Genomic DNA, 12,634 nt, shown 5'->3' on the forward strand with positions numbered 1-12,634 from the left:
ATACGTCAAATAAAGATGAAAGATGTGTCTTACCTATAATAGTGATGAGGATCAAAAGAGCCAATACGACAGCTCTCAGTATGACCCATGGATCGGAAAAATCGAAATTTTTCACCGTCGCATTCGTTGCGATACTGATGTTTTCCTCCATTCTGAGATGACTGCAGATCCAGTTTTCTAGCGGTCTTCAATGACCGCTGGTCATCATCTTTTCGCGATACGTGTCATGATCGGCTTATCGGTAATCGATCCGATTTTAGTCTACAGCCCTTATTCGAATATTTAATTTCAGTCGTTTCAACAAGCTATTGTCATCGATTCGTTATCGAAATTCATCGAGTCGTTCAAAGGCATAGAAATCGTAGCTTCCATTTTTCTTTTACACGTTTTTCATAATCCAAGGAATCCTTTTATACCTGCAAAATTAAAAAAGTTTCCTCTTGTTAATTAAAAACCTTCGCAGTAAGATACAATCAATATTTCAAGATGACACGATTATATTTTTTTGATCTTGTTAACATAAATTATTATCGATTTCTTTTCGAAAAGAAATAGAGATAGATAGAGAAAGAGAGAGAGAGAGAGAGACAGAAAAATAGAGAGATAGAAAATCAAGTATAATATCTTGACTTTCTTATCGCAGTCACGTAAATGTGAAAAAATAAGAGAGTGCCATTTTTAATATCGATCAAGTGTCTTAAGGACGAGCTCTTTAAAAGATAGCCAACTATAAAAGTAGAGCACAAACAAAGAGAAAGTTAAAAAGAAAGAAAGGAGGAGAGGGAGCAAGAAAGAGAGAGAGAGAGAGAGAGAGAGAGAGAGGAAGAAAGAGAGAGAGAAGGACAAAAAGTATCATCGATGAGTGTAGAGAGAAGTGGAGAAGAAAGAAGTGAAAAAGCGATAGAGGAAGAGAGATAGACAATTTCGAGTACTCGTTGTGGCTATCATTATCGATGGATGTGCTTTGTTAAAATAAATGGCGAGTCGTTTAAAAAAGAGCGATTATTTATTACGAATCAAATAGTAATACCATTTTTCTTACACAGATATATATATATATATATATATATATAAATCTTTTTCTTTTCTCTTTTTAATTTTATAAAAAAAATTATTCAATATCAATGACAGATTACTTGCGTTATTAACTATGATTAATTTTACATATTACACTGAAACAAAAAAGTCTCTTTTTTTTTACACATTCTTTTTCCCTCTCATTTTTTTCATACATATAAATCATTTTATTATAGATACATATATATGTGTGTGTGTGTGTGTGTGTGTATATGCATATATATATATATATATATTCTCGCTTTCTCTGAATTCTCCGGTTCATTCAAATGGTGATGATTTACATGAACTTCATGCATATCCACTTTCAGGAACGTACTTATACTATCCGAATGAGAGCTTGGAAGCTATTTGGGTCATGGTGAAGTAATGGGTAAATATTAGGCTGGAAAGCTTTACGGTGAAAAGGAAGGAAAAAAAAGAATAGGAGAAAAAGGTAAAGGGAGTTGAAAAAGAAGGAAATAAAATAAGAATGAAAAACAGACAGAGAGAAAGAGAAAAAGAGAAAGAGAGAGAAAGAGAAAGAGTGAACAAAAAGATAGGAAGGAAGGAAGGAAGGGTGGGAATGGAGTTCAAGGAGAAGAAAAAGTTGAAAGTAATGTCCGGAATAATTCAGGGGGAAAAAATACCACCACTATCCGGTTTGCAAATAAGCGAGGAAGCTCGATTTAATGAAAGACTATGAGGCAATCGTTCTACTCTCCGGCAATTTTTATGGAATTGGTAATATCATAGAACGATTTAACACTCTTTTCCTTTATATAGATACATATATACACATACACACATACACGCACACATACGAATGGCTATTAATTTTTTCCATAAAAATTCTCAAGTGTATATTTTTAATAATATTGAACCTTCTTTCTCTCTCTCTCTCTCTTTTTTTCTTCTGAGGTGCAAGAAAAAAAAGAGAAGAAGAGTAGATGATGGTATATAGTTTATAATTTATGATCATTCTTTCTCCTTATTTCTCCCTGTTTTAACAGTACTGGCATAAACATTCATATATATTTATATATATATATATATATATATATATATATATATTTATATATATAGACTCTACTATACTCGCATATGTATGCAATCACATGTTTATGCGAGCGGAAAGAGAAACAATTTATAATTTAATCAGATATATATATATATATATATATATATATATATATATATATATTTATTTATGATGGTTTGTTAATGAACATTATAAACGTTATAATGGCTAGCAGACAATTTCAAACAAAATGTAAAAATTTATTACGTGTATACAATTTGCACTACATACACACACATTTATATATATATATATATATATATATCTCACTCTTTATCTTTTCCTTTTATTTTTTTCCTCTCTTTTAACAGAAGTACGTACGTACAAACATGTTCGTTCAATTTTCACACTATTCTTTTTATTTATTATAACGATATTATCGCGTTATTAAAATCGTCGATTTTTATTATCGTCATTAAGTTTGCGTGTCACCGTTTTAATTTTCATGCTCTTTTATCTTCCTAAGTACGACGATGTTTCGAAAACCGCGAAAGCTTCCGCATATGATATCGTGTATTCCGATCATCTGCAATTACTGGAACGAGCTGGCATTTAAATGTCGATAAATTTCGATGCTCAATGTGTATGATATTATATCTACCGTTTGGTAGCTATATTCGATAATATGTCGTATTATATGGGGTAAATCAACGGATATGAAATTTATCGCTAAAATAAATCGTGCATAGATATATGTATTAATGACGAATAGAAAGCACGATGATTCATTTTGTTTTCTTTGATCATTAGCACGAGTTAATCACATCTGTTATGCATAAACTGATATTTTCATTTTTAATCAGGCTTCTTCATGTCGATTATCATTTAAAAAAATGAAAAAAAGAGTAAAGAAAAGAATGAAAAAAACATTGTTCTTTGTATCAACGTTGACATACCAGTGATAACATTTTATCTGACTTTTATTCTTTCTATTTGTTTTTCTTTTTTTTGTCATGATGTATAGATCGTTACCTTAATAATAACAATAATATAATAATAACAATAGTTATTGATAACGATGTTAATCATTGTAATGACGATGGTTCTAACGATAGAATTGAACGTAAAATTCTCTCTAGCTCGTTCGTTTTCACGAGTATGGCTAAAGTCTCATTAGAACGAAATTCACGAGAGGCATTCAAGTTATTTCGTTGTAGTTCGACAATGGGGGAAAAGAATGAAAGAAAAGGGAAGAAAAAAAGAAAAAAAATCATCTGTTGTTAGAAGTTAAGAAAATTCTTCTGTGGAATTACTTATAAAAAAACGTTTGTCTTTTATATTTTATATAGATTATCTCGTATACCTAAAATTGTACAATATATATATATATATATATATATATATATATATATACACACACAAACACACATACACACACACACACACACATATATATGAGTCACTTCTTGAATGAAATAAAACATAATGAGGGTAGCTTGAGATAAATAACTATATAGATATACTTTAGTCCATAGTCTAAAAAAAAAAAATGAAAAATAAAATGAATAAATAAAGAAAGAAAAAAGAATTAAGAATAAGAAATAGAAGACAATATGACTGCTATACCAATTACAATTCTAGAGTGGCTGGAGTCGAGTCGTATTTAATAAGTGGTCATTATAATCTTTCCCGAAGGAACAATATCATAGCTCGAGGGTTTAAATCGCTAAACAGATTTATTTAACTTCTAGAGAGAACTATCCTTCTCTTCTGCAGAGTAATAAAGGTATTAAAATTAACGTAGATATGAATAACCGACATTCTGAGATTTACTCCTGGTTCTGTATCACGTGATAAGATGACAAATTTATGCTCTAAATTACGCCTATGTAATCTATCGTTGGAGGATTAATACAAAGAGGTAGTGAAAAATTAAGTGGATAGACCTAGCGTTATCAACAACCCATAATTATTGTATGTATGCTATTGTAGGTATAATATATACGCGTGTGTATGTTTGTGCAAATCTGGCTAAATATTTATATATATATCGGATGATAAAATAATACGAATAATTTTAGAAATAAATTCCTTTCCTTTTTTTTTAATAGAACTTGATACTTCTTAAAAAAGAATACATATATATAAAATACATCAAGTGTTAATTGAAAGGATTTTAAATATGTAACTTTTAAAATTCACAAATACTGAAGGCCTACGTACTATATCTTTCATCAATGGATTATTCGACTATTCTCGATTTTTATTTAAATCGTGCAATTTTAATAAACCTGTGAAAAAATACAGAAAAAAGAAATTGAAAAAAAAAATAATAAAAAAGTGAACGAAAAAAAGCCAGCGATATTTTCCAATCTTCTCTGACGCACATACTATGTGTAATATCTATATATGTAATATCTATACTTTATCGGTAAGCCGATATTTCGATATTTGGCGTTATCCTCCCTTTAATTTTCACGAGAGAATCCGAGAATAATGGCTCGGGGGTGAGAAATGTCGCGAGTATAAAGTTGTGAACCGGTTTTCAAAGTTGAGCCTTTTGCTCGATAAACATTTTTCTTTTCGATTTACTTATAAATTTTCTTTCGATCCTCTCACTGTCACCTTCTCCTTGCTTTTCATCCTCTTCTATTTCTCCTTTCCCTTCCTTTATTTTTCACGTCGACGACGTCGTTAAAGCTTTCGAAACTTTCGTTCGCAAGATAGAGCTAAGGGGTTGTGTCTGGGTTGCGAAAATAGAACAACAAAAGGGTTAAGTTATGGTCAAGATGTTTTGATCGGTTCAACAAAAAATTACACTTTACGAATTTTCGTGGACGGAAAGAGAGAGAGAGAGAGAGAGAGAGAGAGAGAGAGAGGGAGAGAGAAAGAGAGAGAGAGACAAAGAAAGAGAGATAGAGAGGGTGAGTGAGAGTGAAAAAGAGAGGATGATAACCAGCGTGTTCCAATTTTCCACTTATTGGACGCTCAGCAAAAGGGAGGTCGTTAGAATCAACCTGGTGCAAGAAAGAACGTGAGAGAGAGAGAGACAGAGATAGAGAGAGAGAGAAAAGAGAGACGCGAAACGGTTTCATTGTGCCAGATCGATACGACGCGACTGAAAAAGCCGATCCCTCTCTTGAAGGAATCTACTTGAGCTCGATCGACCCTTTAATCCAGCCGAAAACTGGCAGCGTACACCAGAAGAATACGAATTCGATCTTTTATTTTTCTCGCTTCTTGATACACGGCATTCGCTAAAGCCTTATTTCGAAACCTTTTGCGCGAAGAGCAAAAGAAAGAACGGAAGAAAAGGAAGGAGGAGGGATAAAAAAAAGAAAGGATACAAAAAAGAAGTAAAATGGAAATAGAATGATCGTGAAAGAAAGAGTAAGGAAAAAAGGTTTCGACGAAAAATAAAAGAAAAAAGGAAGAATGTAGATCTCTTTGCTTGAGAAGTCAAAGGTGAATCACTAAATACGAGGGCCACAGATTTTTTTTCTTTTTTTTTCAGCATAGTCGTAATAATACATGCGTAAAGAAGCTTTTTGTCGTAAGAAATGTTGAAAACATTCGTAGGGAGATTTTTATCGAGTTCGTTTTTTCTTTTTTTTTTCTTTTTATAGTCGGTTATTAATATTATAAAAAAATTAATAATAATAATAACAATAATAATAATAATCGAAATTTAACTATCCGTAAGAAAAAATTCTCTGTTCAGTTAAACCAATTCTATTTCACGTATTTGATTCTATCTTCTCTACTTTCAATTTCTGCTGTATATTTCTTTTTTTTGTTGTTGTTATATATGCATTTATTAATATGCATGTACTATTTTACATTGCTGGAAATAAATCTACTGGAAATCGTCTTTAAAATATATACGGAGCATTAATACGAGAGACGAATTAGAAGGTCAGAACCGATAATTGGAAGGTTGTATATCTGAAATTAGAAGTACCGAGCTAATTAGACGAACCGGCGAATTTGACGAGACCGTTTCGAATGTCGTTAGAATCCTATGAGGAAGAGAAAGAAGGTGATAGAGAGAGAGAGAGAGAAAGACAGAGACAGGGACAGAGACTGACAGAGAGAAAGAGAAAGAGAAAGAGAGAGAGAGAGAGAGAGAGAGAGAGAGAGATAGTAGAAAGTGAGAAAGGCAAATAGAGAGACAAGAGACGAGAGTTGAAATCGTCGAAATACTTCTCACAACAACGGGATCCTATTCAAGCTTCTTCCCTCGATCCCTCGATCCCTCGATGGATATTGGATTTCCATGGAATTTCAGAATTTCATCATATGCTTTTGTCTTTAGATCCAACCGCACAATATCCGGATTGTTAGCTCCGATATATCGTTTCATGCGGTGCCGTGCGCAGCGGCTCGACGTTCCGTATTTTCTGGAAATCAAACGCTTTACGCTCTCGTCTCTATCGCGACGACGTCTCATTTTCACTTTGCTTCGAGGATCTTAAATCGACAGATAAACTAGAGATAGGTAGAAATAGAGAGATGGATACAATTGAAAAGTTTAAGATTTAAATATATCCTTCATCGAAAATAATATCGTAGTCGATGAATGATGAAAACTATGAATTAGGAGGTGTAACGGAGATTTGATTTTTTTTTTTCTTTTAAATTATAAAAAATTAGTCAGTATTATGTGTTTTTAATGTGAGTAAGTATTTAATGTAAGTATATATGTATTTGTATATGGTATAAATATACGACTAATGAGATTAGAATTTTCACGCCAGAAAAAAAGAGGAAAAGAAATTTATGAAAGCTTTAAATTCATCGAAAATATTGCTTTTTTTTTCTTCACTTTTTTCTTTTCTTTTCTTTTTTTTTTTAATTTTCTACTAAACCAGTAGGTCCAGAAGGAATTTAAATTCTCGTTACGAAGTTATCTTCAAGTTTTTCTCCTTCACGTAATTTCCTTATAGAAAAATTTTTTCTTTTTTTTTTTTAATAGGCAAAAGATAGCAACGTCCTCGTAATCGAGGTCGACCTATGTGTAAACGTAGGTTTTATTCATTCACAGAACATTGTTACGAAGTAGAATCTCGAGAAACGGAGGACAGGAGAAATACATATTTTAATGTCCCTTCCCGAATTTCAATGTAATAGTAACAGTAATAGTAATAGTAGTAGTAGTAGTAGTACTAGTAGTATTCGCAATCAAGTGTAGGAATGAATATGCAAGCTCGCCGAGACAGTATTTTTCCGAATTTCGGGTTGCATCGTGACTCCACTGAAATTTCCATCCCTGACGTGGAATCCACGGTAATGTTAATCGTCCTTTCTTGCCGATGATGCTAATCTCTCGAGCGAATTTCAAAAGCTACTACTACTGTCACAAGCGTCTTTCCACATTAAGATTCTGTCTCTTGTCTCGTGAAATCCGTACCTTCAACCTTTATAAAGACCGATATCTTAATTTTTAATAAGTACATTTATACTCTCTCTCTCTCTCTCTCTCTCTTTCTCTCTGCTACTACATATCTGTTATATAACGATCTAATTAAACAATGATATTTTAAACATTTTATTTTTATACCCACTTTCTATAAATTTTTCTTTCCTATAAACGTCGTGTCTTATCCTTAGGTACTTCTCTCGTTCCGCGATTTCTTTGAAACTTTTTCAAGAAGAAAAAGAAAAAGAAGAAAGAAAAAAAAAGAAAAAAAAGAAAGCAAAAAAATCAAGATATCGTGACTCCAGAAGGAATCTTTAAATCTGGATATGACATAAAAGAGCATAACGATCGTTATCCCGTTTAATTTCGTTTCCACGATATAAACAAAACTTCTGAGATTCGTAGCACGTATGAAAGAGGAAACATTCAATAAACGAGCGAACGGGTAAACGCCAGCACGATCTCACGGACCGATTTCGGTCTCTAGAGACTACCTTTATTTTAAATCAAATTCGCGCTGCCCATCTCTTACCCAGACCTCGACTTCCCGTTGGGAAATACAGCGGCATATTTCGATGAATGTTTGCCATTAGAGGGATAACGAATATTACGTGGCTCAGCGGTCCTTATTGACATAACCAACGCAGCTGGTTGACCATCTGAATAGTCAAATATCGAGGTACTAATTACTTCAAAACATATCGAACAAATATCTGAAAATATTGTATAATCATCTGATATAAATTTTTCTCAGAAGAAAAGATACATAATCTTAAAACATATCGAACGAATTTCTGAAAATATTGTATAATCGTCTGATACGAATTTTTCTCAGAAGAAAAGATATGTAATCGATGTTGCTATTTTTTAATGATAAAAATAAAACTACGAAAATCTGTCGATTAGTTTCTTTTTCTTTTTCTTTTTTCATTCTTTCTTTTTCCTACATCATTTAGATTATATCTATCTGTTAATTTTGTAACGCATTATTTGAAATTTTAATAATACGACATGTAGACTCAACTTTTATTATACTTCCTGGTATAGCACGGTTCACGAGAATACAGTTTTGTTACTTATTTCCATAAGCTATTGGTTATATGTTACCTTCATCAAGTTTTGCCGTATAATACATGCAGGATGTGAGACTCAGATATGTATGTACATATACAAGTTCACATAGAATGAATTTTCCTAAGGGAATTTCTACACAATTCCGTAATTCTAGCAACTAACTGTTGTATTGTCTTGAAAAGACTTATCCAATATTCGGAACAATCAGATCCGTGATAATTCTGCGAGAGATTCAAAATAAAAAAAAAATGAGAAAGAAAGAAAAGCATTGAAGGGGTTAGATTTTTATCAAAAAAGAAGAAAAAAAAAGAAGAAGAAGGAATAAAGAAAGAAAGGAAAAAAAAAGAGAGAAATTAAAAATTGAAAATTCTCTCAAGCAAACATTTTAAAAAGTTTTTTTCTGAAATAAATAAATACGCGAGTATCATACAAACAGATATATACACACACGGGCACACTTACACAGACACACATACCGAGCTCGATAAACACGAGAGGAGATTGTCCCAACGAGCTCTCGAATTTTGTTTCCACTTTATTTTTTTCTCTTCATCCTCCGCACACACACACACATACATACATACATACATACATACATACATATATATATATAAAATACTTTCTTTCTTTTTATTTGCCGCTCTCTACTGCTATCGGTTTCCGGGTGGGTAGAAGAGCCAGCGTGCAACTGTCCGATACTTTACTTTTAAATATTTATACAAGACATCTTGTTAACGGATTACGTAACAAACGTTGTTGTTTTATTACGTAACAACTGAGAGATACAACGAAGGAAACTGATAATAATAACTTTAACGGGATTTCGTCGTTTCGCCATTCATACCCTTGAAGAGAATAATAAATTGATTCTGAGTTTATATCAGCTTGTTTATTCTTCAAAGTCTGTCTTCGCTAGCTACCGAATTCGTCGTCGTGTTTCTCTTCAAAGAAAATCATGAAACAGAGCTTTCTTGAAATTGCTCTCTCTCTCTCTCTTTCTCTCTCTGTTTCTCTTTCTCTCTCTCCTCATTTACCAATGTCGACAGGCAAAGGACGGTATTACTTTAAGACGTTCGCTCTATGCAAAGAGAAAGAGAGAAAGACGGAGAGACAAATGTTCACTCTATTCACTGATCCGGTTTGCACAGAGTTACGAGATCTTAGTAAACGCATGTTCGCCGCGAGAATCAAGTGTTTCGAGTTTCTCAGCAAGCTTTATCGTAACCAAGAAAAGGGAAGCCATAGAAAGAGGGAGGGAGAGAAAGAGAGAGAGAGAGAGAAAGGAGTTGTGCGGCACAATAATCGATGTGTAGGAAACACCAAAGACTTTACAAGCAGTCGACGAAGAGGAATAGTAAATAAGTTCTTAGAGAACTTAAGCCGATAGAGCGTACTATAGAACTCATTGCAAATAGAAAATACATTTGATCCATTCAAAGTAACTTTGCGAGTCGTTAAGGAACGCTAAGATTTCTAATTAAACGCAATAAATATAAATAATGATAAATACCTGATAAAATAAGAATATTTATTACTCGACGTAAATAAAATTCAAAAAAAAAAAAAAAGAAAGAAAACACATATCGATAAAATATTATAGACGAAACACAACATGGTTAATTATCTATTAGATATCGGAGATAGAGAGGAATAGTCGAATACGCATGTTGAAATCCGATTTGTAGGAGTACCATAACCATGGGATTATTAATACCACGATGAACATTATTGGTGAGTTTCGATAATACAATATGAGTGTGTTAAAGCCCTATCTAAAAGCACATTCATTGATAATGGTTTAGACAATCCTATGCGGTCATGAAGTAATCTAATTTGATTTAGGTGTAGTCCAGCCTCTCTAAAATCTTTGATAGATTTTACGAAATAGGAATTGATTGAAGTTAATCATTCTGAGAATACACCGAGTATAGTTTACTAAGTGGAATAATGAACGAGTCTTCCTACAAATGGGAGAAATACAGTAGTGGTTGGAAATGACAGGTCGGACGGATGCAACAAGTAAGGAAGAATAACTGGCAAAGCTTCAGAAATAACAGCCAAAGGTAACTCATCAATGCCAAGGGCTTGAGAACTGAAGCTTTGCAGAACAGTAAGCGGCTTGTCTGGAAAGAGAAAGAGAAAGAGAAAGAGAAAGAGAAAGAGAAAGAGAAAGAGAAAGAGAAGGAGAGAGAGAGAGAGAGAGAGAGAGAGAAGAACCGACCATAACCAGTTGACTAGCTCTCTACTTCAGAGCCGGAGGCGTTCAAGCCGAGTAAGAGCGACCCTAAAGTAACTCTACGAAATTTTCTCCTATTATCACCTAGCGACAGGTAGCTAGTTAACAATGATAATCCGATAATGCTTCGTGAATTTTTACGAGAAAAATAATTCATAATAATTACAAATGATATTTATTATTCATTTTGACTGTATAAAATACTACAATTAAGAGGGGATTAATTTGACGAATATTTATAAAAATTCAAAATTGGTGGATTGAAAAAAAATTTTTTTGTTTCTTTTTTTTTTATATTTTTACCTTTGTTTTGTTTTCGTTTCAATTTCTCGATTATTTCAAATATCAATATCTGACGAAGATCACTAAAAAATGATTTCGACAGAGTATATAAATCTACGTAATATACGTTCTGTTTTCTATTCATTAATACCTATAGAATAATCCAATATAATTCGTAGGACAATACCTGTATTCATAAATAGATACAAAGTGATAGAGATCAATGGAGTTGCGGTTTCTAGCTAGTAGTAATGTCAACAAGTAGTATGGATCGTTGAAGAGGCTGGCAACTTGTGGTAAATGCCCAATATTCCATAAATTCCCACTGACGTTCACTTATGTGAACGAATGGTACAATATCATACACGACGATAATATATTGGCCGATGGGTTCAAGGTGACAGAAATCAATAAAATTGCGAATAGCAACTAGTGGCGGTAGTGTCGATATGCAAATACAAGATATAGATCCGACCGAAAACCAACCCTGCCATAAACAAAAATGATTTATAGAAAAATCTCATACATATACGGACACTAACACCTACCATATATCTTTCTAAAGACAGGAGTACACATGTATACGTATGTACATATGTAGTTTATTTTTTCTTTTTTTATTCCGAAAAAAATATACGAAAGATCTCGGGAATGTACTCCAAGTAGTACGAGTAAAGATATAAACCGACGGTCATCATCCTTCTCACTCGCTTATGTACATACTGTGTGTACATAAGCGAATCTCGAGCTTATGTACAAGTAACGAGACGCATGTATCTCGGAATCAGTCACCGTCGAAGTTCACAGCCGTTCCTTTGATGTATGTAAATCCAAGCGGAACGTAACGTTTATGGCCTTATACAAGGACGTACAGAGAGAGAGAGAGAGAGAGAGAGAGAGAGAGAGAGAGAGAGAGAGAGAGTTCTACATCAATCCTAAGATAAGTACAAGAAAGATGGTTGAGTCGTTGCCAAGAAAATGATTATAATAGCGAAGGACCAATCTCTTACTTTCCTAACTCTTGTTACGAATCTGCATTTTAGCTGATTCTGATATAATAGCTCGGAGCTACTATCTCATAAAATTTTCATATTACATTGATTTATTTTCATCTTGATGATTAATTGATATATCAAGTAATTTTGAAAGACTTAAACTTTTTCCTATGGCATGAAAAATGATAATAAAATCCTTGAGATCGTAGTATGCAAAAATGATATTTATTTGTAATTTTAACTCGACGGTGTGAGATATATTTTATATTACGGTTTTTATATTGATAAATATATATTATATATTTCCGATAATATTGTTCTTTCTTTTTTTTTCCTTCGACAATATATAAAAATCTTTAAAAGTCAACATTCTATATTATTTTATCTTCGAGATCGTACTACAATAATAATAGACTCATCTATTGGCAAAAAAAAAAGAATTAAACAGATATAATATAAGATCAATGGCCAAATCGGATTTTAAGGGAAACCAAGGGTAAGAGCATTCGGTCGATTTAATTCGAACTCTCGAACTAGTATCAACCATAACA

General features: G+C 32.8%; 1 protein-coding gene across 3 annotated transcripts in view; it reads right to left on the reverse strand.

Moving 5' to 3' along the window:
* The window catches only part of LOC127065163 (5-hydroxytryptamine receptor-like), a 107,082-nt gene that overhangs the window by 62,525 nt on the left and 31,923 nt on the right, over positions 1-12,634 (reverse strand). For all 3 annotated transcript variants that reach the window (XM_050997158.1, XM_050997159.1, XM_050997157.1), the window contains exon 3: positions 34-416. In XM_050997158.1, coding sequence (XP_050853115.1) covers positions 34-151 — 118 coding nt within the window. In that variant the 5' untranslated portion in view covers positions 152-416. The remainder of the gene's footprint in view (positions 1-33; positions 417-12,634) is intronic.

The sequence above is a fragment of the Vespula vulgaris genome, chromosome 7 (genome assembly GCF_905475345.1).
Source record: "Vespula vulgaris chromosome 7, iyVesVulg1.1, whole genome shotgun sequence".
Classification (NCBI taxonomy): Eukaryota; Metazoa; Arthropoda; class Insecta; order Hymenoptera; family Vespidae; genus Vespula; species Vespula vulgaris.